This window comes from Scyliorhinus torazame, chromosome 14 (genome assembly GCF_047496885.1).
Source record: "Scyliorhinus torazame isolate Kashiwa2021f chromosome 14, sScyTor2.1, whole genome shotgun sequence".
NCBI lineage: Eukaryota > Metazoa > Chordata > Chondrichthyes > Carcharhiniformes > Scyliorhinidae > Scyliorhinus > Scyliorhinus torazame.
The window spans coordinates 38,045,109-38,071,609 of NC_092720.1; the positions used below are offsets into that span (position 1 = coordinate 38,045,109).

The 26,501-nt window shown below is 48.8% G+C and overlaps 1 protein-coding gene across 1 annotated transcript in view; it reads left to right on the plus strand.

The window, feature by feature from the left end:
• The first annotated feature begins 388 nt into the window (after positions 1 to 388).
• The window catches only part of LOC140389648 (uncharacterized), a 113,817-nt gene continuing 87,704 nt past the window's right edge, over positions 389 to 26,501 (plus strand). Inside the window, exons 1-3 of the mRNA XM_072473967.1 lie at positions 389 to 608; positions 16,754 to 16,906; positions 23,895 to 24,043. Of these exons, the coding sequence (XP_072330068.1) occupies positions 432 to 608; positions 16,754 to 16,906; positions 23,895 to 24,043 (479 nt within the window). The 5' untranslated portion in view covers positions 389 to 431. The remainder of the gene's footprint in view (positions 609 to 16,753; positions 16,907 to 23,894; positions 24,044 to 26,501) is intronic.

A 26,501-nucleotide genomic window follows, 5' to 3' on the forward strand; every position in this document is an offset into this window, starting at 1 on the left:
ATGTGGCACAGCAGTTGCCTTGTGAATGTTAATAGTAGCCCTGTGGAAAAGTGGCATCATGTTTTACTGGGACACCATGGCTAGATGTTCTGAAAAAGCAGGAAATTAAGTTGAAGGACAAAGAAATCAAGGCACGGCAAAAGGGAAGGATTTATTTTAGTAATTGCTCCCCTTTTAATTTGCAATGCTCCCTGTACATTAATTCTGTCTGCTTTAACTGCTATGAACACTTTATCAGGATTGGTTTCACTCAACACATTAACCTCAGGCAGTTTCATGGTATTCATTACACCTGTCACTTTGAAGTGGTTTCTAGGAGGCATTTTAATTTCAAACAAATAAAATACTCTCGGGAGTTAGGTAGCTGAGACGAACAGTAAGTTGCTTCTCTTGTGTCACTTTACAGTAAAGTCTTGGGAAGAACAAGAAAGATGGGGAAACTGAAGAAAAAGAAGGATAAGAAGGGGAAGAAACAAAACGTTTCAGTCATCATTCAGAAGTTTTTGAAAAGTTACGAGCGACAGTGTGGTCAGACTTTCAGCACAGTCAGCTCAACGCTCGTACAAAACCTGCATAAGTGCATCGAAAATGAAGAAATCCTAACAAAGGTAACCTGTTTATTTATCGTTATTAGCCTGGAAACTCCAGGGGCTCCAATATGCTTTGCTAGTTTCTGGTTGCAGTTGTGATGTACAAAGCAGTTTAACATTGTTTTGACCAAGAGTCATCCAGACTCGAAACATTAGTTCCCTTCTCTCTCCACAGATGCTGTCCGACCTGCTGAGATTGTCCAGTATTTTCTGTTTTTGTTTCAGATTCTAGCATCCGCCGTAATTTGCTTTCATCTTAAGATTGTTTGATTAAAATTGAAGTAAAACGTAAAATGTTGGAAACAGGCAGCACCTGCAGGGAAAGTAAAATGGTCAAAGTTTCAAATATTGTGACCCTTTCTCAGAAGAATGGCCATAAAATCTGACGGTCTGGATTTTTCTTTTGGAGACAGGTATTACGGTCCCAGGCCAGACCCCACCAGTGGCTTGGATCCAGGTCCAAAACCCTAATATTTGAGTTTATTTTAAGACTGTGCAAAAGTAATGACTTGCTCCAGGAGTGATTGCAAGAATAAAATAGGGCCTTGGTATTTCTAAAACAAAACTTTATTCGGGATACAATATTAAACTTTTAACTTCACACAAAAAGTGCAGCTGACAATTACCCCTTAATGCTACTTTAGGGGCTGGTTTAGCACAGAGCTAAATCGCAGGCTTTGAAAGCAGACCAAGGCAGGCCAGCAGCACGGTTCAATTCCCGTACCAGCCTCCCCGAACAGGCGCCGGAATGTGGCGACTAGGGGCTTTTCACAGTAACTTCATTTGAAGCCTACTTGTGACAATAAGTGATTTTCATTTCATTTTCATTTCATTTCATTACAGTTTCCCATTAACAACAAGAAAAAAAACATAGAGCTTTTAATCAGCTTAAAATTAGCAGAACGTAGAGTAATACTTGCTTCATAAAACATACTTGACTTCGGTTAGGACATCTTCAGACTCTGGCTGAATATCTTCAACTAGCAGCTTCAACGAGGTTGGTTAAGCCTCTTCCTTGTCTTCAGACAAGATTGTCCTGCTTTAAAATATTACTGCTCTTCTAACTATTCTACTTAGAAAGATTTGTGGACTCAAGTGAGGCAGATCAGAACTTGGATCCTCTCTCTCTGTCAATGATTCTCCAAACTCACTGCCTCTCTGCCTCGTCTCTCCAGCTGAAAAACATTGGGCGGGATTCTCCGTTGCCTGATGCCGAAATCGGGAACGGCGATCGGGCGAAGAATGGCTCCCAACCTCAAAATCACGGCAGGTGGCAGTTTGACACCGGGTTGCGATGCTCCGCCCCCTCCAAATCGGCATCATCGAGAAATGCGGCGCGCACAGTCACAACTCCGCTTGAATATCATTATCGGGCCCACCCGCGATGCTCGGCCTCCGATGGGCCGAGTTCCCGATGACGCGGGCCACGTGTCGTCTCAGCAGTTGTGAGCCTGGCGTGGCGGCTGCGGAGAGTGAGAGCGAGGGCGTACAGCGCCATCATACTCCAATGAGAGCCATGTTGCTGGCTGGGGGGAGTTGTGGGGGGTTGGCGAGGAGGTGGACTGTGGGGTTGGGGTGGACGGGTACATGATCTAGCACAACCATCTTTTCCGGCACAAACAGTGCATGTGTGTGTGGGGGGGGTGTAGGTGTACGCGCGGCTGCAGCTTGTCAGCCCTGTACATGTCCAGCACGGACCCGGCGATTCTCCAATTCTTTTTTGCGCGTTCCACAGGTGTTTAACGCAGCAGAATTGGTGTGGGTTTGCCGCCGATGTTTCCGTCGTGAAACACCATCAATCCTCCGTTAGTGTCAGCACTTAGACGCAGGGACGGAGAATCCAGCCCCTCATCTCTGCAGGCTGCAAAAGCACGGTAACTCCCCAGGGACCTCCCCAATCATTATTCTGGTCAATTTCACCTGCTATTTACAAGAAGCAAAACAAAATCCCTTTTAAAATACATGAACATTGCAGCCAAACACCCTATAACCCCTGGCTTTTAACAGTTAATTTGTCCCAAATTTTCCAAAAATCCTCCAATCGTCACACAGGAAATGGGAGTTGGGACTTATTCTGGATTCTGAACCTACACCCTGAGGGGCAAGAGTCACTCTTTTGGATTTTGACCAGGGCGCCCCCCCCCCCCCTTTAATTGGCAACAAGACTGGTTCTCTGACCAATTAAGTGGCAGGCGGGCTTTCCAAGACGGAGGGCCAATCAAACCAGCAAGTAGCTTGAAATAGAGGATAAGTAAGAGGGCACTTTAACAAGGAGGCTGCGGTGTTGCCTTCTCACCACCATGTTTAAAAAGTGTAATCAAAAGCAGGAAAGGCAGCCAGTGTATGGAAGGGGGTGGGGGATCTGGGGGTGGTGAATTCCTCTGCAGGCAGCCTTTGGGACACGGCCAACATTTTCAGGTCCTGTCTACCTTCGTTGTGATCTTAGCAGGTCCCAGAAATGCTTTCTGAATTGTTTACTTTCTTTGCTTTGTGACAGAATCTGCCTGACCTGCTGAGCGTTCCCAGTATTAAGATTGGGCGCATCTTTCGTTGGCAACGGGATTCTGCATTCCCGCCGCTTGTCAATGGGATTTTACATTGAAACCACACCATGCCGCCGGGAAACCCACGGGCTGAGTGCCCTGCTGGCGGGAAAAATGAATCGCAACGGCTGGAAAATGTCAGCCTGTATTTAAAATTTGTGCCGCCTGTAGTGTTTAGCATTTGTGTAGTAACCGGAGTGTTGGCATACATGTTTTTAATATATCAGCTGATCTATGAGGCTGTTAATGGCAAGTTATAGGATTTGGGGCGGGATTCTCCCGCAATTGGCTGGACGCCAAGAGCGGCGCAAACCACTCCGGCGTCGGGCCAACCGGAAGTTGCGGAATCCTCCGCACTTCCGGGGGCTAGGCCGGCGGCGGAGGGGTTGGTGCTGCGCCAACCAGTAGCGAAGGTCCGGCACAAGTTGGCGCATGCGCAGAACCGCCGGATGGTTCCGCGCATGCGCACACTGTCCGGTGTGTTCCTGCGCATGCACAGGGGGGTTCTTCTCCGTGCCAGCCATGGCAGAGCCCTACAGAGGCCAGAGCGGAAGGAAGGATTGCCTCCACGGTACAGGCCCGCCCGCAGATCGGTGGGCCCCGATCGTGGGCCAGGCCACTGTGGGGGTCCCACCGCCCCCCGGGCCAGATCCCCCCCCCCCCCCCCCGGGCTGGATCCCCCCGCGCCCCCCCCCCCGCCCCGAGGACTCCACTAGACGGCCCACCAGCCAGGTCCCGCCATGTGGGGCCAGGTCCATTTCACGCCGGCGGGACTGGCCAGGAACTCCATCGGGGCCCGGAGAATTGTCGGGGGTCCGCTGCCAACTGCCCCCGACCGGCGCGGCATACACATCACCCCCACCCGAAAACCGGTGCTGGAGAATACGGCTGCCGGCGTCGGAGCACTGTGGCGGGATTCACGCCGCCCCCGGGGATTCTCCGACCCGGCGGGGGGGGTCGGAGAATCCCGCCCATGGTATTTTCTAAGGATGGTCTTTTATAGCAAAGCTGATGATAAGTGAATGAACGTGTTGCTTGTGAGAGGGGTGCACTGTTTTCAAAAATTTGGAAATCTGTGCACGAGATGTTCAGCGGGTGGAGAAATTCTGCTGTTATGCACGAAATGGTGAGTCGTTCGGAAAGAGTACAGAAGGTATTTGGAAGAACGTAATTTGGATTTGGGACTGTGATGCAGTTTGAGTGGAAGAATGTGCGTAGTAAAGAAGCAGGGAGGGGCAATGCGCAGTTGAGGGGATGGAGAGTATTTAGGAGATTGGAATTTTGAGTGGGTGGATGTGGGACTCTGAGATTCAAGTTGGCAAATGAACATGTTGGTGTAGTGAGTGATTGGAGAGAGAGAAACTATGGGCAGGATTCTCCCAGCCCGGGGCTGGGTCGGAGAATCTGCACAACCGGGCCACGCTGCCCCGACGCCGACGCGTTTGATGCGGCGCTAGTCGCGGGCCGCTATACGTGGCTGGTCCGCCGATTCTCCAGCCCGGATGGGCCGAGCAGCTGCTCTAAAAAGGCACAGTCCCGCTGGTGCCGTCCACACATGGTCGCAGCCGGCGTGAACTCCGCGCGCAGGGTCAGGGGGCGGCCTGTGGGGGGAGGGGGGGGGGGGGAGAGAGGGACTATAACCCCGGGAGGAGTCCTCCGATTGGGCCTGGCCCGCGATCGGGGCCCGGGATCGGCGGGCCACCCTCTCGCCCCCCGGGCCTATTTTCTTCTGCGCCGGCCCCTGAACTCCCGCGCCATGTTGCGTCGGGGCCGGCGCGTTGAGGGAGGCCACCGTGCATGCACGGGTTGGCGCCGGTGCCACTGCGCATGCCCGGATCCCGCGGCACTCAGTTCGCGCCGTGCTGGCCTCCTGTAGGGGCCAGAATCGGTACTCCCAGCGGGCCATTCACGCCCTCGTGAAACGGGATGGCATTTCCGATGGCGTGGACACTCTGCTGCCGAATGGGAGAATCCCGCCCTATATTCTAGGAGGGGATATACTTATTATAGAATCATAGAAATTGTCCAGTGCAGAAGGAGACCATTTGGCCCATCTGGTCTGCACCGACCTCACACACCCCGACACCATGCCTGTAACCCAAGAAGACCCAACCTTTTTGTTTGGACACTTTAAGGGAAATGTAGCATGGCCAATCCACTTAACCTGCACATCTTGTGCAGTTAGATGGATTGGCCATGCTAAATTGCCCTTAGTGTTCAAAAAGGTTAGCTGGGTTACGGGGATAGGATGGAGATGTGGGTTTAAGTAGACTGCCCTTTCCAAGGGTCAGTGCTGACTTGATGGGCCGAATGACCTCCCTCTGCATTGTAAATGATTCTATGATCTTTGGGCTGTGGGACGACCCGGAGGAAACCCACTCAGACACGGGGAGAATGTGCAAACACCACACAGTCACCTTAGGCCGGAATTGAACCTGGGTCCCTGGTGCTGCGAGGCAGCAGTGCTATCCACTGTGCCACCGTGCTGCATGAGTAGTTGATGGGGAATAAATTAATGAACGTAGGTGTCATGATATTCAAACACACACATCATGATGGACACACTAACAGGCAAATCAGAGTACACAACACCACAACCAATCACAGACAAGAACACCAACCACATAAAAAGCACGAGCACGACACCTGGAGGTCAGTAGGTCTGGGGAGAAGGAAGCATGAAAGAGCAATTGAAACACAACAAGCAGGGAGCCCCCCACGTGCAGAGTGCAAAGACCAAGTTGTAAATAGTGAGTTTAAATAAACAAGTGTTGTACCATATGCAACTGTGTTGGCTCTTCTGTGTGTTAGAACACCCAACACCACATGGTACAGGAGTGGATCGATACCTGCCTACCAACCTGCCATTCTGGACATGGACCACACCGGCAAACCGCAGCCGATGCAAGTCACGGGGAACCTAGGCACCAACTGGAAGCTCTACAGGCAGCGATTTGACCTGTACATCCGTGCCACCGAAAAACAGAATGTCTCGGATGATTCGAAGATTGCAATGCTCCTCTTCTACGCAGGCCCCCACCCAAATGATGTCTTTAATTCACTGGTGTTCGAGGAAGGCGAAAACCAGGCCAAATATGACACGGTCATCCTCAAAATGGACCAGCACTTTCAAACTGAAGTAAACGAAACTTTCGAAAGATACATCTTTCAGCAACGCCTGCAAGGTAAGGAGGAGCTTTTTCAACCCTTTTTGACGCACCTCCGGATTCTGGCGCAGTCCTGCGGTTACGGCACCACCACAGAGTCCATGATCAGGGACCAGATTGTTTTTGGCGTTGCCTCCAGTGGCCTACGCCAGCAGCTTCTTAAAATAAAGAGCCTTACCTTAGCGTCTGCTGTGGAAGCCTGTGTCCTCCATGAAAATGCGACCTGCCGTTTTGCCCGATTTCAGGCGTCCGAGTTGGCACGGAGGGGGTCCCCAGCCGTCGAATCGGCAAGCCAGGCCGCCCACGACGTTGAACGCATCCAGGCCGTCGATTTCTTCCCGCCCCACGGCCCGGACGACAGCGGCCGCTTCCCGCGCTTTTCGCGGTCTCCCGCGCAGGTGCGCGCCAAGAATAACGGCCACAACGAGGGACGCACTGCGCAGGCGCGCCCACCGCAAGATCGCACTGCGCATGCGCAGTGGCGCAACGAACGCCGTGACGTCATGACGTGCAGCAAGTGTGGAGGTCTACACTTAAAAGGGCAATGTCCTGCAAAATACCAACAGTGCAACAGATGTGCCATGATAGGCCACTACGCAGCCCGCTGTCGTGCGGCTCAACCCATGGATCCGGCGCATCCTCGACAACCTCGCACACGAGTCAGGACCGTCCAGCCCACGCATCAAGACTTCCAGTTAAGTGATGCAGATGACCAGGATGACTTCAGAGTTGCCGTCATTGATGTCAACAAGGTCAATGCCATCAATCCAGACGATGAGTGGTGTGCCACCCTGACGGTCAACCGATCGCGCGTCGCCTTCCGTCTGGACACCGGCGCATCCGCCAACCTGATTGCTTACTCTGCAGTCCAGGCCATGAAGGTCAAACCACTCATCACACCATCCCGGCTTAAGATGGTTGACTATAACGGGAACGTTATCCCGTCCGTAGGATCTTGCCAGCTACAGGTGACTCACAAGGGGTACACGGCCACACTCCCCTTCGAAGTTGTGGGCTCATCAAAGGACTCGTTACTGGGCGCACAAGCGTGTAAGGTCCTTCACCTGGTACAGCGCATCATGTCTCTCTCTCCAGATGAGATATCCGACTTCCCGGATGCTGAGTTCCACGCGAATCTCCATTCCCTCCTCGCTCACAACCAGGAGGTTTTTGAAGGCATGGGGACATTGCCACACACGTACAAGATTCGACTCAGACCGGACGCCATCCCTGTCGTTCACGCACCTCGCAGGGTTCCTGCGCCTCTCAAAGACCGCCTCAAGGCACAACTGCAGATTCTTCAGGACCAAGGGGTCCTATCCAAGGTCACGGAGCCCACGCCATGGGTCAGCTCCATGGTCTGTGTAAAGAAGCCCTCTGGCGAGCTCCGTATATGTATAGATCCAAAAGATCTGAACAACAACATCATGCGGGAACACTATCCCATCCCAAAACGAGAAGACCTCACCAGCGAGATGGCGCGAGCCAACATATTCACTAAATTGGATGCGTCCAAAGGATTCTGGCAGATCCAACTGGACCCGGCCAGCCGAAGACTATGCACATTCAACACCCCTTTTGGCAGATTCTGCTACAACCGGATGCCATTCGGCATCATTTCGGCATCTGAAGTATTCCACCGCATTATGGAGCAGATGATGGAAGGCATCGAAGGGGTACGTGTATATGTGGACGATATCATCATTTGGTCCACCACTCCGCAGGAACACATGCATCGTCTTCGACGTGTCTTCACCCGCATACGGCAAAATGGCCTGCGTCTCAACCGTGCGAAGTGTGCTTTCGGCCAGACGGAGCTGAAATTCCTCGGGGACCACATCTCAAGGTCCGGGGTCCGTCCCGATGCAGACAAGGTTAGCGCCATCACAGCCATGCCACGACCGGCTGACAAGAAGGCTGTCTTAAGATTCCTGGGCATGGTCAACTTCCTTGGGAAGTTCATTCCCAACCTGGCTTCTCATACAACAAACATGCGCCATCTCGTAAAAAAATCGACGGAATTCAACTGGCACCAGTCGCATCAGCAGGAATGGGAGGAGCTCAAGCACAAACTGGTCACGGCACCAGTGCTGGCCTTCTTTGACGCGACTCGCCCTACAAAGATCTCAACAGACGCCAGCCAATCTGGTATTGGAGCGGTACTCCTGCAAAAAGACAGCACGTCATCATGGGCCCCGGTTGCGTATGCCTCACGAGCCATGACCCCTACCGAACAGCGCTACGCGCAAATCGAAAAAGAATGCCTGGGCTTGTTAACTGGACTGGACAAGTTCCACGACTATGTGTATGGCCTGCCACGATTCACGGTCGAAACTGACCACCGCCCCCTGGTCAACATCATTAACAAAGACCTGAACGACATGACTCCTCGCCTCCAGCGCATCTTACTCAAACTCAGGAGGTACGATTTTGAACTGATCTACACTCCGGGGAAGGAACTCATAGTGGCGGACACTCTTTCCCGAGCAGTGAGCACACCACCAGATGCGGAGGGGTTCGTGCGTCAAATTGAGGCACACGTGACTCTGACAGCAGCAAATATGCCAGCTGATGATCCTTGTCTGGCCCACATACGCGCAGAGACGGCGACTGACCCTCTGCTGCAGCGAGTGATGCGCCACATGACGGAAGGGTGGCTAAAAGGGCAGTGCCCCCAGTTTTACAATGTGCGAGATGATCTCACCAATATAGACGGGGTCCTTATGAAATCGCATAGGATCGTCATTCCACACAGTGTGCGCCAGATGATTCTTCGTCAACTACACGAAGGCCACTTGGGTGTCGAAAAATGCAGACGAAGGGCCCGGGCGGCGGTATATTGGCCGGGTATTAATGAAGACATAGCCAACATGGTGCTCAACTGCACAACCTGTCAGAGGTTTCAGCCGGCGCAACCTCCGGAAACACTTCTACCACACGAGATGGTGACGTCCCCCTGGGCGAAGGTGGGTGTTGACCTATTTCACGCGCTCGGCAGAGATTACATTGTTATTATAGACTACTTCTCAAACTACCCGGAAGTCATGCCTCTCCATGATCTGACGTCGTCCGCAGTCATTGGGGCCTGCAAGGAAACGTTTGCTCGCCATGGCATTCCAAGGACTGTCATGTCAGACAATGGACCTTGTTTTGCCAGCCGTGAATGGTCGTCCTTTGCCGCAGCATATGGTTTCACTCATGTGACATCCAGCCCTCTGCATCCACAATCGAACGGGAAGGCTGAAAAGGGTGTCCACATCGCAAAGCGGCTCCTGTGCAAGGCGGCTGATGCCGGATCGGACTTTAACCTTGCCTTGCTGGCCTATCGATCGGCCCCGTTATCCACGGGCCTCTCGCCAGCGCAGCTACTAATGGGTCGCTCCCTCAGGACGACGGTACCTTCCGTCCTGGCACCGACAACAGACCATGAGGCGGTTCTTCGGGACATGCAACTGCAGCGTGATCGCCAGAAAGGTCGGTACGACACACGAGCGACGGACCTGCCCCCCCTGTCCTCCGGAGACAAAGTACGCGTCCATCAACCGTATGGTGGCTGGTCAGCACCGGCCGAAGTCCTCCGACAAGTGGCTCCCCGCTCGTTCCTGGTTCGCATGCCGGATGGTTCCGTGCGTCGCCGCAATCGGCGCGCCCTTCGCCGACTTCCACGTTCACAGCCACACAACACGCCAGATCCTCAACAGGCTTCCGAGGATGACTTTGTGGAGCTGCCGCACATCACGCCCTTTCCATCGCCACCCATGGCCATGCCTGCACAGCAGCCGGTGGTTCTTGATCCACCCTTAAGGCGGTCAACCCGAATTCGTCGCAAACCCATTAGAATGGACTTATAATACAGTTCATATGTTTAATAAGTTGGACAATTTTACATGATAACCTGTTGTTGTTTATCGTTCCAGATGTCGTCTGACTGGACAACTGTTCAAAATTTTTTTTCTTCTTCTCTCGTTCGCATTTCTGTTATGTTATGGTACAACTGGATTCATGTGACGCACTCGACATCGCCCCATGTACATAGTTCCGTCATAGACACATGCTGCACACGACACACACACACTCTTAGATGCACTCACGTCACGATCATATTTATTACCACGTAGGCACATATCTTTGTAAAAAGGGGGGATGTCATGATATTCAAACACACACATCATGATGGACACACTAACAGGCAAATCAGAGTACACAACACCACAACCAATCACAGACAAGAACACCAACCACATAAAAAGCACGAGCACGACACCTGGAGGTCAGTAGGTCTGGGGAGAAGGAAGCATGAAAGAGCAATTGAAACACAACAAGCAGGGAGCCCCCCACGTGCAGAGTGCAAAGACCAAGTTGTAAATAGTGAGTTTAAATAAACAAGTGTTGTACCATATGCAACTGTGTTGGCTCTTCTGTGTGTTAGAACACCCAACACCACAGTAGGCAGTACGTATCGGGCTGTCAAATAGGGTTGGACGTATTCCTGGAAATTTCATCACAAGATATTGGATTTGGATTTGTTTATTGTCACGTGTACTGAGGACATCCTCTTTGTCTTCAACTGCATTGTCTTGCCACATTTGGGGGAAGTGTGTATTCGAGAAAATGGGTATTGTGGACATTAGTATTATGGAGATTTGGGGATAAAAAGATTATTCTTGTTCACATACTGCCCTGGGTACATTACCCTCAGGTATGAAAATTAGAATTATTACAGACAAGGGGAGGTGGTGGAATAATGTTTCCCCCATTTTCCTCACCTCTCGGCTGACTGCAACACAATGTATTTTTGAGAAGCATTGATAGGTTTTTGCTATGCAAACGTCTGAGATGCTCCGGAACCAAAAGTGGATAGGCAAAGGTAAGATGCAAATCAATTGTGATCGAATTGAAAGGCAGAACAAGCTAAGCGTGTAAATTTGTTCAAACACTGGCTGCGCAGCAAGTTCGTTTTGGGACTTGTGCTGAACGGTTGCTGTAACACTGTACCCTTGTCATCATGTAAGGCGATGTCCCCTTTAAGACCGGGCTTGGAACCCTGGGGGATTCCGCCCATCTGGGAGCCGTATATAAGGGGCCACCTTGTGGGCGGCGCCTCTGTTAGCACACGTCTCGGCACCAGGCTAGTTCTTAGCTTATTAAAGCCTTCTTTGCCGTTTACACTCTAAGCGTCGCTATTGAGGGTACAACAGGACTGTAGAAAGCTGGTGCAAGTAAATAATTCTTGACACGCTCAGTGTCTCTGGAAACAAAACATGTATTTGTTTTCCAAATCTCAAGTAAAATGTAAAACATATGTTAGAACAGATGCCCAGAGGGTGTTGTAAAAAGAACCCTAAGATTGGGAAAATCTCACATGAAAGGTTTTTTATATCAAAGGAAACCAAAAATGGGACACTTGTAACATTTAATTTTCTGGTTTTGAGGTGGAGACAATTACTGTAAACAACCACAAATATGGCGACGGCAATGAGAGTTTCTGTTAAAAATACTGGTCAAGTGACTTCCTTCGTTATCCGAATACTGCATGCAGCAGGTCTGTCTTTGTGCAGGAGGTTGTTGGTTGTAGAAACCCTGAGGTTTCCAGATCCAACTAGAAAATACTCGATCCCCAATAAGTCGACTTTGTAGCAATAGTAAAAGTCTGAGGTAGCATCAAGATTTTTAAACAATCAATGGGAAGAATTCAGTCACAATTCTATAAAATAGAGCCAGTGATATGAAGAAGACGTTCGGTAAGTCATCTTGCACCTTACCATTCAGTTGGCTGTGCTCGATGTAACTATACATGGCTCGCGATGTGTAACTAAAGTTAATGGCGCTGCCATTCTAACTTGGGTAGATTATAAGGTAAATCTTTTTTTAACAAACATTTTATTAAGGCGTTTATGGTTTGATAACAGAAGAAGATACAAATACAAATGTAAACCTAATTCAGTGTGTAACACATGGGGCTGGTTTAGCCCAGGCTAAACAGCCAGCTTGTAATGCAGAACAATGCCAGCAGCGCGGGTTCAATTCCCGTCCGGCCTCCCCGAACAGGTGCCGGAACATGACGACTAGGGGCTTTTCACAGTAACTTCATTGAAGATGACTTGCGACAATAAGCGATTATATTTTATTATTAACACCCCCCCCCCAACCAACAACCATACCCCACCAACATAGCTTTTACACACAATCCCCAAGTCCCTCGATCTCCCCTCGCTGAACCCGCCTAAATTGAACTAACCTAAACTAAACTAACTCCCTCTACCCCCTTATTCCCTAACCTCCGCCCGCTTATTGTATCTGCTGAGAGTTTAGTTTTCCCAAAAGAAGTCGATAAATGGCTGCCACCTGCGGACGAACCCTAACACTCATCCTATCAGGGCGAACTTAATTTTCTCAAGCCTGAGAAACCCAGCCATGTTGCTAATCCATACCCCTGATTTTGGGGGCTCAAATTATGAGGTAAATTGATAAATTAATCAAATATTTTGAAAGTTTTGACCACTTCTTTCCATCTCTAGGGGGACTATTGGATTTACTAGCATTTCTAAATTTTGTTAATAATGGTCTTTTGTAGTCCTTGCACTTTATTCATTATCCTATGTCATCAGTGACAACAATGTGGGCAGGATTCTCTGTTTGAGAAACTAAGTTCTGTTCCCAGAGTAGAATCATTCCTGGTCTGTGCTGGCTCTAGGAGTGGCATCCAGGAACCATTCCCTCTCCCTTGCCATGCAAATTTATGCATGGCAGGGAGGAAACCCGATACCAGGCCAGCATTTTGAGTCCCCCTCCCCCTCGCAACATTACAGGTCACCCTCTCACCACAGCACGCACACATAAGGATGACCGACACCCTCCCATCAGACTCCCAACAGAAACACCCCCATCAGACACCTCAGAGACTCCCACCTCAGACACCCACCCATCTCAGAGACATGCCCATATCAGAGATTCCCTTATCTGAGGCACCCCTCAGAGACCCGCATATCAGAAACCCCCAATCGCTCCCCCCCCCCTCCCCCCACCCCCATCAGTCACCTTACATGGAAGCTAAAGAGCAGTCCAGGCAGAAACATCTGGGAGGTAGGTGCTTTCAGTTCCTCTTTTTCTCAGCAGAAAGCACTTAGCTTCTTTTGAGGTGGTGAAGGTCTGTCAATCATGGCTAGATATATATAAACATTGTGATTAGATTCAAAGCAGGGTACTTGAGATGCATTCAAGCGTGAAGGGAAATGAAAATTAAAAATCCAGGCATTTGACTGCCTGGAAGTTATTACCCTGTTAATTACAACCTACAAAAAGCTATTTGTCTTCAATAGAAGCCTTGCAGATCAAAGGGTCTGAGGGGGTTTAAAGCCTTTGTGATGCGCTTTGGATTTCTGTGAAGTAACAGCTGCTGCTTTCAACATTTCTGTCTGAGGCAGCCGGTGTAAAGGGATAGGTAAGTGAAAACGCAGTGATTTTTCACTGCTTCTGCCTGGACTGCTCTTTAGCTTCCAGACAGAGATTATCATAGATTATCATATCATAGAATTTACAGTGCAGAAGGAGGCCATTCGGCCCGTCGAGTCTGCACCGACTCTTGGAAAAAGCATCCTACCCAAGGTCAACACCTCCACACTACCCCCATAACCCAGTAACCCCACCCAACACTAAGGGCAATTTTGGACACTAAGGGCAATTTATCACGGGCAATCCAACTAACCTGCACATCTTTGGACTGTGGGAGGAAACCGGAGCACCCGGAGGAAACCCACGCACACACTGGGAGGATGTGCAGACTCCGCACAGACAGTGACCCAAGCCGGAATCGAACCTGGGACCCTGGAGCTGTGAAGCAATTGTGCTATCCACAATGCTACCGTGCTGCCCTATGAGATGACTGATGGGATGTGGGGGGGGTATGATATGGGTTCTTTGATATGGGGTTCTCGGATATGGCTGTCTCTGATGAGGGGTGTTTCTGATAGGGGAATGTCTCTGATATGGGGACTCTGTCCAGGGTCTGATGGGGGGGGGGGAGATAGGGGGACTGGGGAGGTGGACAGAATTTGCATTGTGGGGCACCCTCTGATGGGCTTTGGTTAAATACTTACCCTCTTGGCCCAATGCATGGCCACTCATATCAGGGCCAAGCTTGCAAATACTTGCACCAATCCACGCCTGAATGAAACCTGGCTAAGAGGGTTGGAGCATCAACGGTCATCGCTCAATCAGGCTTGTAGCCCGTAAATTGGATGCAAGTAACCCATTTGCATCCTCTCGCAGGAACGGGGCATCTAGCATGCTGCCGCTGCTGGCGGGGGATCCGGGTGCCAATCCCGGTTTTTGCTCATCACTCGATTCTCCACCGGATTGGAAAGCCCCCCACCGGGGGCAGAGAATTCACCCCATGATGTCTAATGAATGCATCCAACTGGCTAACATATGATCCACCACTTTGGTGTCAGTGGAGGCAGGCTGTTAAGCAACCTGGGATTAGATCTTGGCTGGAATTCTTCGGCATTTCACTGGCAACAGAATTCTCTCATTACGCTGGCAGCGCATCCCCACCGTGACTTTCCCAGCGGCATGGGGTGGCATCATTGGGAATTTCCATTGACAATGCCGGGAGCAAATAATCCCGCTGGCAGCGAACAGCGCGCCACCAAGAAACATGCAGGTGGGAGGCCAGAGAATCTCACTTTGTGTGAAAGAGAAAGTTAATGTAAATAAAAATTAGTGGGAATTAAAGGACTACTGATTTGCTATCACCTGTTTTGTATCACCCCAAATATTAAACTTTACCCCCCTCTTCTGGCTTGTTGGTGGTTTCCTGTTTCTGAATTTCCTTCTGCAATTTCAAAGGCCCAATATTAAACATCCTGGATCTATGTGGGGGAGGTTGCCAGATGTTATCTGTTAGAATACAGAAAAATGTAGTATGATAACAATATTCTGCTTCTGAATAATGTGAATGTTTTCTGCATAGAAACGGATCACAAACTGGATTATTAAGAAAATCAGCAAAATTGGTTGGTTGTGGAAAGAAAACCAATAAATAAGTGGATAAACATTTAATAATGTAATGGTTTGGTAAGTAATAGAAATGTCCAGGAAGCACACATGAAATTGTGGTCATGGTATTGCTACAACTCCCTGGGCTACTGCCCGGTCAATTCCAGCCCCACTTGACCCGGAGTCGCAACACAAGTGAAATTAGATTTATTTAAGAGGTCTTTGGTTGAGTCCAATAAACTACCGTCACCAGCTTTGTAACTTTAAAACACAAGTAACCTTTTATTTTGAATAGTATCTTTAATTACACAGACAGAAAATGTAGTTGTCTATCTACTACTCATTTCCAAACCCTTTTCCCTCCACTTTTCTAACTCGCCCCATTCTTTACACAGACTCAGACAAACCACATAGAGGGGGAAGGGTGGTGGAAAGGGAAAGAAATATTAATAAGATAAAAGCATAGGGATCTTTGATTCACAGCGATGATGTCCAGCCAATGTTTCTCTGAAGTTCAGGCTTCTGGTTTCGTCCTTCCTTTCTTGCAGGCTTGATATGATCTTCTCAGGCCAGGTCGTTTACTTTCCCTGCAGACCCAGCATCCTTTCAGGTTTACAGCAAAGGATATGCTGGACACTCACTGCTTTCAAAACAATAGATCAGTTATTTTACTTCAGCTCCTGAAGAACAAAAAGCTGCTGGTTACGATATGCTTAAAAGATCTTCAGCTTCTACCGACAGATAGCAGACAACAGGCAGCAGAGTGAAAAAAGCTCCTTTAACCTCTGAGGTCCGATCACTTCTGGAAGGTTCTCTCAGAAAATTCACCCTGCAGGAACCAATCATTGACTGTTGTCAGGCAGAACACTGTCCCTGGCCAACCCATTGCTTGCCAGTTAACCAATCAAACCGATTCACTCCAAAACTGGTTCCTCCCTCGCACCCACTTCCCTAGGCTCTCCAATCCTTCCCTGTCCAAAATCTACTTGGTGCCGAAATGTCTGGCTACTCCTTCTCCCAAAATCAAAGTCTAAGACTACAGTATCCTGGCAAGCCAGCTGTTTTAAACTTTGAGCCTTCTGCTTTCCTCCCTCTACTTAAAGGCACATCCCAATTATTGATCCATGGACCAAATCAATAAAATAAAATAAGTGGGAACAAAGGAAATAGACGGGAAGGACTTTTGCAGTATCATTACAACTGAAATATGCAGAAGGTTATGCAAAAATCTCATTGGAACAAAAAAAAATCACAGAAGTCTTGAAATGTATTCACAGTGAGGTTTAAGAAAAAGATTAAATTGCAAGGAAGTAGAAGAGGATGACAAAAATGTGGATTTTTTTTAGCATAATGAAATTTGACATTGTAGACTCCGTGTTAATGTACATAAAGTGTGGATCAAGTGTTAATTGGAGTAGAAGATGTTATTGTCTAATTATTTCTGGTTGCTTTCTAGTTCATTCTTGCACCCCCTGAGACAACTGCAGGTGATTTACCACCAGTCATTCTGAAGCCATTGCTAACGACAATCCGAGATGAACGCTACATGTATGGAAAAGAATTGTGTGTCTGGCACATTGCTCTTAACAACCAAGATGTAGCAAATTTAGTAAGTAATCGTACTCATTTTAATGGCAATTTGAGACTACGTAGACATGTGTTTTCTGTGATGGAGGGCATTTAAATTCAGGGGGTGGCAAGCAACTACCTTCCCATCCTACCCTGGGCTGCCTCCCGAAGGTAGGTGGGCAATGCTGAACTTGGCAGCACAACGGCCATTTCAAATAAATAATTAGGGTTCAATTGAGCTTGTTACCAAGCCAATTGACATGCAGAATATGCTGCTCATACCATAGAACAGTCGGCATGGGCTTGCGAACGGGAGTGGACAAAACATTTTTTTAAAAACAAACTGATTGCAATGCGGGAAGGAAGGTTGGGTCGTCCTTTGGAAGCTCTCTGTGCTCACCGGGGCACCAGCTCCCAAGATGATAGCTTCTCCTGTGCCCCCTCGCACCCACTTCCCTAGGCTCTCCAATCCTTCCCTGTCCAAAATCCCAGATTTTACTTTCCCTGTTGACAATGTCTCCTTCACCTGTGGACTTGCTGGAAGTCACAGAAGCCCCCATTACTGTATTCTGGTGCTGCTGAGCTAACCAAAGCCAACCAGATTGCCTGTAAGTTCTCAAGGGTAGTGATGCGACCATCAATTCACTCGAGACAAGAGAAGTAAACCGTACCTTTAATCAACTTAGAACAGTGCCTACCTGCGACTGAGCCAATACTGAGAATCGCCTACAGGTCATCGTGGATAGCCCGTAGTCGGTTATCTTGCGCCCTGGCGCATCTGGCAAGGGGCTGGTTTAGCTCACTGGGCTAAATCGCTGGCTTTTAAAGCAGACCAAGGCAGGCCAGCAGCACGGTTCAATTTCCATACCAGCCTCCCCGAACAGGCGCCGGAATATGGCGACTAGGGGCTTTTCACAGTAACTTCATTGAAGCCTACTTGTGACAATAAGCGATTTTCATTTCATTTCATTTCATGTGCCGCGGGACAGGGCATCTGGGGGCTCATTAAGCTTCCCAGGACGATATACTATATTGTAATTATAGGTGGAGAGTTCGATCCTCCACCTCAAGATCTTATCGTTCTTGATTTTGCCCCGCTGCATATTATCGAACATGAAGGCTACCGATCGTTGGTCGGTGACGAGGGTTAACCTCCTATCAGCGAGGTAGTGCCTCCAGTGCCGTACGGCTTCCCTGATGGCTTGGGCCTCTTTTTCGACTGAGAAGTGCCGAATTTCGGAGGTGGTGAGGGTGCGCGAAAAAAACGCTAACGGTCTGCCTGCTTGATTGACCTGAGTGACCTCTGATACGTCGCTCTCCACCTGGAAGGGGACGGACTCGTCCATCGCGTGCATCGTGGCTTTGGCGATGTCCGCCTTGATGCAGCTGAAGGCCTGGCGGGCCTCAGTCGCCAGTGGGAAGAGGTGCCCGCCTTGATTGTGGGCGGGCTTTGTCCGCATAGTTAGGGACCCACTGGGCATAATATGAAAAGAACCCGAGGCACCTCTTCAGGGCCTTGGGGCAGTGGAGGAGGGGGAGTTGCAGGAGGGGGCGCATACGGTCGGGGTCGGGTCCTAGAACTCCATTTTCCACGACGTAGCCGAGGACGGCTAGTCTGGTTGTGCGGATAACACATTTCTCCTTGTTATACGTGAGGTTTAGGGTTTGGGCGGTTTGGAGAAATCTGTGGAGGTTGGCGTCGTGGTCCTGCTGATCATGGCTGCAGATGGTGACATTGTCCAAGTACGGAAATGTGGCCCGCAGCCCGTACTGGTCCACCATTCAGTCCATTGTTCTTTGGAAGACCGAAACCCCGTTCGTGACGCCAAAGGGGACCCGGAGGAAGTGGAAAAGGCGGCTGTCTGCCTCAAAAGCCGCGTAGTGGCAGTCCTCCGGGCGGATTGGGAGCTGATGGTATGCAGACTTCAGATCCACCGTGGAGAACACCCGATAGTGTGCGATCTAGTTTACCATGTCTGCAATCCGGGGAAGGGGGTAGGCATCGAGTTGCGTGTACCGGTTTATGGTTTGGCTGTAATCTACAATCATCCAGTTCTTTTCCCCGGTCTTGACGACCACCACCTGAGCTCTCCAGGGGCTATTGCTGGCCTCGATGACTCCCTCCCGCAGGAGTCGCTGGACCTCAGACCTGACAAAAGTCCTGTCCTGTATGCTATACCGCCTGCTTCTGGTGACGACTGGTTTGCAGTCGGCGGTGAGGTTTGCGAAGAGTGGGGGAGGGTCGACTTTTAGGGTTGCGAGGCTGCATATGGTGAGTGGGGGTAGGAGCCCCCTGAACTTTAGGGTTAGACTCCTGAGGTTGCATTGGAAATCTAGTCCCAATAGGAGAGGAGCGCAGGGGTCTGGGAGCACATATAATTTTTAATTGCTGTACTCGGCGCCCAGTATTGCGGTAGTGCACCCTCGGATTTTCACCGAGTGCGACCCAGAGGCGAGGGAGATGGTTTGGTGCGCCGGGAAGATTGGGAGCGAGCAGCGTCACACCATGTCCGGGTGAATAAAGCTCTCTGTGCTCCCGGAGTCGAAAAGGCAAGGCGTCTCGTGCCCTTACCCAGTCATCATGGAGCTCCGGAGGTGCTTGGGTCGCGACTGGTCCAGGGTGACCGCGCTGAGTTGCGGGTAGCCGGCGTGGTCGGAGGAGCTGGGGCGGTTCCGCGATAGGCCGCCCTTGTTGATCATACGCGTCGTGCGGCATGGCAGATGGCGGCCCCCATGGATCGCATGTGGCCAGCCGCGTGGGGGAGGATGGCCAAGAAGGCGGCCCCCGTGAGTTGCATGTGCTGTGAGGGCTGGAAGATGGCTGCCCCCACGGATAGCAGGAGGCTGATGACGCGTCTAGAGGGGGTGGAGTCGGCAGACCCGCTGCCACACTGCGGGGTCTGTGGGCCTGTAAGTCTGAGGATCGGGCCTGTGAGTTAGAGTTCTTGGACCTGGCCAGGCAGACTTTGGCGAAATGTCCTTTTCTCCCACAGCTGCTGCAGTTCGTGTTACGGGCCGAGCAGTGCTGCCAGGGGTGTTGGGACTGGCCGCAGAAATAGCAGAGTAGCCCCCCATGGTGGGCGGACGGCCGCACGGCACAAGCCTGGGGTAGTCTTTGATCGGGGGTCCACGAGGGGGTCGTATGGTCAGTCGGGAATGCATTAAGGCTCTGGAACGCTATTTCCAAAGAGGAGGCTAACTTTACCGCCTGATCCAGGTCCAGGGCCCCATTTTCGAGTCGGCGTTGTCTCACGTAGTTGGACTGGACTCCCGCCACGTAGACGTCTCGGACGGCGAGTTCCATATGTTGAGTGGCCGTAACGGCCTGGTAGTTGCAGCTGCGTGCGAGGGCTTTGAGGTCACGTAGGTAGTCTTCTAGCGATTCCCCAGGGCGCTGGTGGCGAGTGGTGAGGAAGTGTCGCGCGTAGACCTTGTTCACGGGCAGTACATAGAGGCGTTCGAGCATCGCGAGGGCATCTGCATAGGAGGAGGCCTCGTCGAGTTGAACAGAGATTCGATGGCTCACCCGTGCGTGGAGGTGGCTCAGCTTCTGTTCGTCGGTGACGGAAGGCGTGGAGGAGGCTGTGAGATAGGCCTTGAAGCAGCGGAGCCAGTGCGAAAAAATGTATTTTGCCTCCGCGGCCTGCGGATCGAGTTCCAGTCGGTCAGGTTTGAGGACCAATTCCATAGTTGCGTTTAAGTTGATTAAATTGATGCGACCATCAATTCACTCGAGACAAGAGTAGAAGTGAACCGTGGCTTTAATCAACTTAGAACAGTGCCTACCTGCGACTGATCCAATACTGAGAACCGCCCACAGGTCTACTGCTCTTTATGCCTCCCTTCAAGGGGAGGAGCCATGGGCGGAGCCCATACATGCCCCAACATGTTCCCCTATGGATAATGCCATACAATGGCCCATAGATGGAGCCCACAAGGGCAACAGCATAGCACAGATACAAATACAAGGGCAAAGCATGGTACAGATACAATGGTGGCTTATTGGTATAATACATCCACCACAGGTAGGGCTTCCTCCCAGTGAGAGATTGATGTCCCACTCTCATCATCTTGTTCATTCTGCCCTCAGCACGGTGGCACAGTGGTTAGCACTGCTACCTCACAGCTCCAAGGAAACGGGATCAATTCCGACCTTGGGTGACTCTCTGTGTGGAGTTTGCACATTCGTCCCGTGTCTGCGTGAGTTTCCTCCTGGTGCTCTGGTTTCCTCCCACAGTCAAAATATGTGCAGGTTAGGTGGATTAGCCGTGCTAAATTGCCCCTTGGTGTCCAATTGGTTAGGTAGGTTTACAGGGATAGGCCAACAGAGTGGCCCTAGTTAGGGTGCTCTTTCAGAAGTTCTGCGCAGATTCGATGGGCCAAATGGCCTCCTTCTGCACTGTAGTGACTCTATAATGTTATTCCTGTGGGATGGCCTTTGTTTAACGTGAGTCAACTGGCGTGCAACATTTCTTCTAGGGGTCAAACAATATGCTCCCCCGTTAACTACAGCCCCATATTTCAGAATCTACTGCAAGGTCAACGATTTGTGTGTGTAAGGTAATTAAATCCAATCCTTCAACAATGGTACAGAATGCAGAAATATAAATGTAATCAATCACCTACAAGCACTGATACTTTCACAAAAGTAACTTTCGCAACTCAAGCAACGATATTCCTATCATGTTGAAGCCACTGGTTTGTGGGGGCCTGAGTGGAGAGAGTACACGTTAAATTAATAAACATGGGCATCATGGTGCCATAGACTTGACCGGGTATTGAACTGTGACATCTTGGTATTTGTGAATTTACAAAAAACTATTTAGAGGTAAATGTTTTGTTCCAGCCCGTCTCGGAGCATGTGGGACTGGAAATTCGGTTCTTAGACTTTTAATAATCTCCTGCAGAATGAAAAGTCCAAGTGCACCCCCCTACATTTCCCACCTGTTGGGGTTGGTGGAGTGTGAGATGGGAATAGTTATTACCAAATGATTCAGTTAGGCACGAACTTCCACTTATATCACCAAATAAAGATTATTATTATCATTACCAGTAATAATTCTCAAAAATGACTTGAAGCGTCTGTCTTTCACAATTTTACCAGTGATTTAGGCTGAATTGTGACTTCCTTTCCAATGTTTTTCAATGAACCTGAATTCCTCACCAAATTTGCCACATGTTAAGCTTTTCTTTGATTAATCCATGGGATGTAAGCATCGTTGGCTAAGCCTGCACTTGTTGCGCATCACCAATTGCCGCAGTGAGCCACCTCCCTGAACCTATGTGGCATAACTGCTGTCAAAGGAGCCTTGGCGTGTTGCTGCAGTGCATCTCGTGGAGCTTCCAGACACACATATCTCAATGGTGCAAAAACCCAGACTATAATGTTGCTTCTGACTGCAAATTGTGCAGTCAATCAACCTATACGCAGGCAAAGTCATATAAGGCGATGGTAACTGCATATCTGCAGTATTTGCAATGCAAAAACTAGTGGTGCCTTTCAAATGCTTCACTCAATCTAGAATTCAGATCGCAGTATTTTAACATTAAAATTGTTGATGTCGATGATCAATAATCCATCAAAACCATGTTTAAAAAAAGTCCCAGCACAGCCAAGATCTCCTGCTCACTTAGATTGCCACTTCTTTGTGTGTCTTCTACATTTATAAAGGAGATGCGTCCAGGTTCTCCACTGGTCCATGCATTGCCTGACTTGGTGCGAGGGGAATGTCCATATTGCAAATTGCTAGCAGAAAGAATGTTATTTGCTGTGTCTGCATTACTTCTGATTTTCCTTATTGCAAGTTTCTGATTTCAGTCTCACTTTCGCACACCTCATGGTAGCTGGTGTTCATTGTAAATTTGTTGAGTTCAGGATACAGATGTTGGTCATGAATACCACATACCCCAAAAAGATTAAGGAAAGATGTAGGAGTTAAGTCCCCTTTCCTTTTAATTAAAAGATAAGTAGATTCTCAATTTTGTTTTAAGATACAAAGGAGTTTGGTCTTGATTGTGTCGATGACTGTGTCATATCAAGGTAAATGGGTTAGCAGATAACAAATATGTTGTCACCCGGGTTCGATTCCCGGCTTGGGTCACTGTCTGTGCGGAGTCTGCACGTTCTCCCCATGTCTGCGTGGGTTTCCTCCAGGTGCTCCGGTTCCCTTCCACAAGTCCCAAAAGATGTGCTTGTTAGGTAAATTGGACATTCTGGATTCTCCCTCAGTGTACCCGAACAGGAGCCGGAGTGTGGCGACTAGGGGATTTGCACAGTAACTTCATTGCAATGTTAATGTAAGCCTACTTGTGACAATAATAAAGATTATTATTGTTTATCTCCTGGACTGATTCTGATCATCGAGAGGAGCAGAGAGAAGCTTTCCAGTGTAGTTTGAATTTTCATCATTAACCATGGATTTTTCTCTCTTTGCCTCTGTCAGGAGATGACATATCTCCAGAGAGGCGAGGAAGTGTCTAATCGAGATACCCTACCATCATGAAAATAGGCCAGGTTTAGTGGACCAAGTGGTCTTCTCGTGCCTGTGTTTGTATTCATTATTGACCTTTATAAAATTAAAGGGAACCGTGCATCTTATATTCATACTTTTTTTTTAAATTTAGATTACCCAATTCATTTTCTCCAATTAAGGGGCAATTTAGTGTGGCCAATCCACCTACCCTGCACATCTTTGGGTTGTGGGGGCGAAACCCACACAAACACAGGGAGAATGTGCAAACTCCACACGGCCAGTGATCCAGAGCCAGGATCGAACCTGGGACCTCGGCGCCGTGAGACAGCAGGGCTAACCCACTGCGCCATCGTGCTGTCCATACTTTTTAATTCATTAAAATAATCCCCTCCACCTCCCTGGCACAGGCATGTTGTGGGAATTCTGAAGCCTTCATTTGTTTTCGTAAGTGAAATGCATAAAACTACAAAAAGACTCTTGTTTCTTAGCTTCAAGTAACCTTTAAAAGTAATTGTTAACAGCTTGCCTTTTATCCTGTTCATTGTAACTCTATAGGCAATAGTTCTGGAACTCCGCGGACGAACATCCTATCCATTTTCCAAAATAGAGCTGTTGGATTGTGGAATAGATACATGGTCAATAGAAAGGCTTGGGAAGGCTGTCAGTTCTAGTGCATTGACTTGCATTGTTCTAGATTATAACGAGTAAGTATATGCTGTGGGATTCTCCATCGGTGGGATCCTCCGCTTCGCCGGCAGCGCTACCACACACGTGGGTTTCCCAACGGTGTGGAGTGGCCACGATGGGAAACCCCATTGGCTGGCTGTGGGAACGGAGAATCCTGCTGCCAGGGGGGGGGCGCACCGCGCCGGAAAATGGGGTAGCGGGATGGAGAATCCCACCCATGGCCTGCAGGTCATAAAACTTTTAATTTTAAAATATAAGCCATTGCAATATTGCTTAAACTGTTAATATTCCCAACTGGTCACGTGTAATAATCTGAAAAAGACTCCTAACATCAGGACTGGTTCTCAAATGTGGCAATCACTGTCACTGTTTTTGCCTGTGGAATGTCACCTTATCCCTGCAACAAACGTGGCTGGAACAGGTACAATGAACTGTAGTGGTGTTTGGTCTTTGCCCAACCCCCAAATTTCCCATATCACACAGTGCACTTCATACACCTTTGGTCATCAAAAGTCAATATGGCAAATAGTGTGCAGGCTCTCCTCCCCTGTCCTCAGGAATGACTAACCCCTTGAATCCGAGACTAAAGAAGGTGCCCCTCAAATCGCCATCCCCATTTATTTCAATGTTTGCAAATTTGCACGAACCACTTATTTCAATCTCTCTCATTGCTTGTGGGATGAGCACAGGATGAGTGGAAATGTGAAGGGGAGGCTGTGCCGCCTTTCAGGCCCCCTGTGCTCATTGGAGGCCCCTGCCAAGATAGATCACCCCTGTGAGTTATCCCTCTCTCCACACCCTGACCAACTCTGTAGAGAAGAGGTGAAAAGCTGAAGGATAGGGAAGGTCAGTCACCCAAGTCTGAAGGATCTGAGTCATGTTGTTTGATCACAAAGTGCTTAAAGAGCTCAAGTGGATCAAGTAACCATGATGACAGAATCAGTGGGAGGGATTGAGATGAGCTGAAGTCAGTGGAGATCTTAAGAACAAGAGAGGTCCAGAATCATTTATTTGAGCCAGATTCATCGCAGGACAAAGTTAAAGATGAGAGATAGCCAATTATACATATTGGCATCAGAGCTCTCCTAATAGCTGAGTGAGTTTTTAGCTGCCGCCGGTACAGGAGAGTTGGCTGTCACCGTTGCAAAAGCTCTAAATGACAATATCTTGGAGAAGATTTATATTGGTTTCATTGCAGTCTGGTAAGCAGATTACTGCAATTTCCATCAAATTTTCCAACTGTACCAAGGCCAGTTATATAATACTGTGCAATGTGACCCTATTGGTATGTGTCTGAGTGCACCGTACTACCTTCAAGTATAGTCATTGTCAATTGCCTGGTTCAGTACATACTGTCATTCAACAGGCTATGGTGGTGAGGATATGAAAGGGCATCATCAGGTGATGCATTCTTGGCTTGCTGTGATACCTTCTGGTGTTTATCTTGCACAGTTCCAAGAATGCCTATGGAAGTATTCTTGTTCTTCTTAACCCCCTCCCAGATTCTGCCCCCTGAAAATTTTGAGTAACTAACATTGATTTCCTCAGTGACAGACATGTGACCTGTTCTGGGAATTACCAGCAATGGAAACAGACAAAAGTCTGCCATAGGTGCGGGGAAAGAATTGGGGCATTTCACCATCATCTGAGGATTCACTGCTTTCCTTTAAGATATTTATTGTCTTTGGAACGAATTGGGAAAGATGGATGAAAGTTAATCACCTGTTAAGATGTGAAGGACGTTATTCATTGAACCACTTAGGGCTGCTCCTATATAATAATGTAGGACTGCTCCAAAAACAGGCTAGTTTATGTAGATCAAAACAGCTAAGAGTTATGGCTGCAGGACATTCTTTATATGACCATTAACGTCATACAGTGCTATGAGCTGGTTAACACTAAACAATAATAGCTTCAAACTACCTTCAGCACGTAGAGGCATTTTAAAACAATATGCTGTTTTTTAATTCAATTCTTTAAAAATGGGATTATCCCTCATGTTAGTATTCTGTTCCCAGGCACTATTTACTCATTACTGTCAGAAATGTATCAGAACAACAAATTTCAGAAATGAATTTGATTAAATTACCAAGTATTTAGAATTATTATTACAAAAATAGGCATTTGTTTGAAGAAGCCCATTGTGGTATTTATGGCTCTAGAGTCTCCTCCCAACTCCCTGCTTCAGCTAACTCCATCAACATACCTTTCTATTCCTTTTTCTCATATATCCTTATCCAACTTCCCCTTGAATGCACCAATGCTATTCATCTCAACTACTGATAGCAAGTTCCACATTCCAACCACTCTCTCGGTAAAGACGTTTCTCCTGAACTCCCTCTTTGATTTATTCACAATTATCCTGTACTTGCAGTTGTTTTTGTTCTAGCCCAATATATCTGGCCTAAGAATAAACAGAGAATTGAAAGTACTGTCTTGTAACTCATACCTCCGAGCAATGTCAAGGCCCTAATA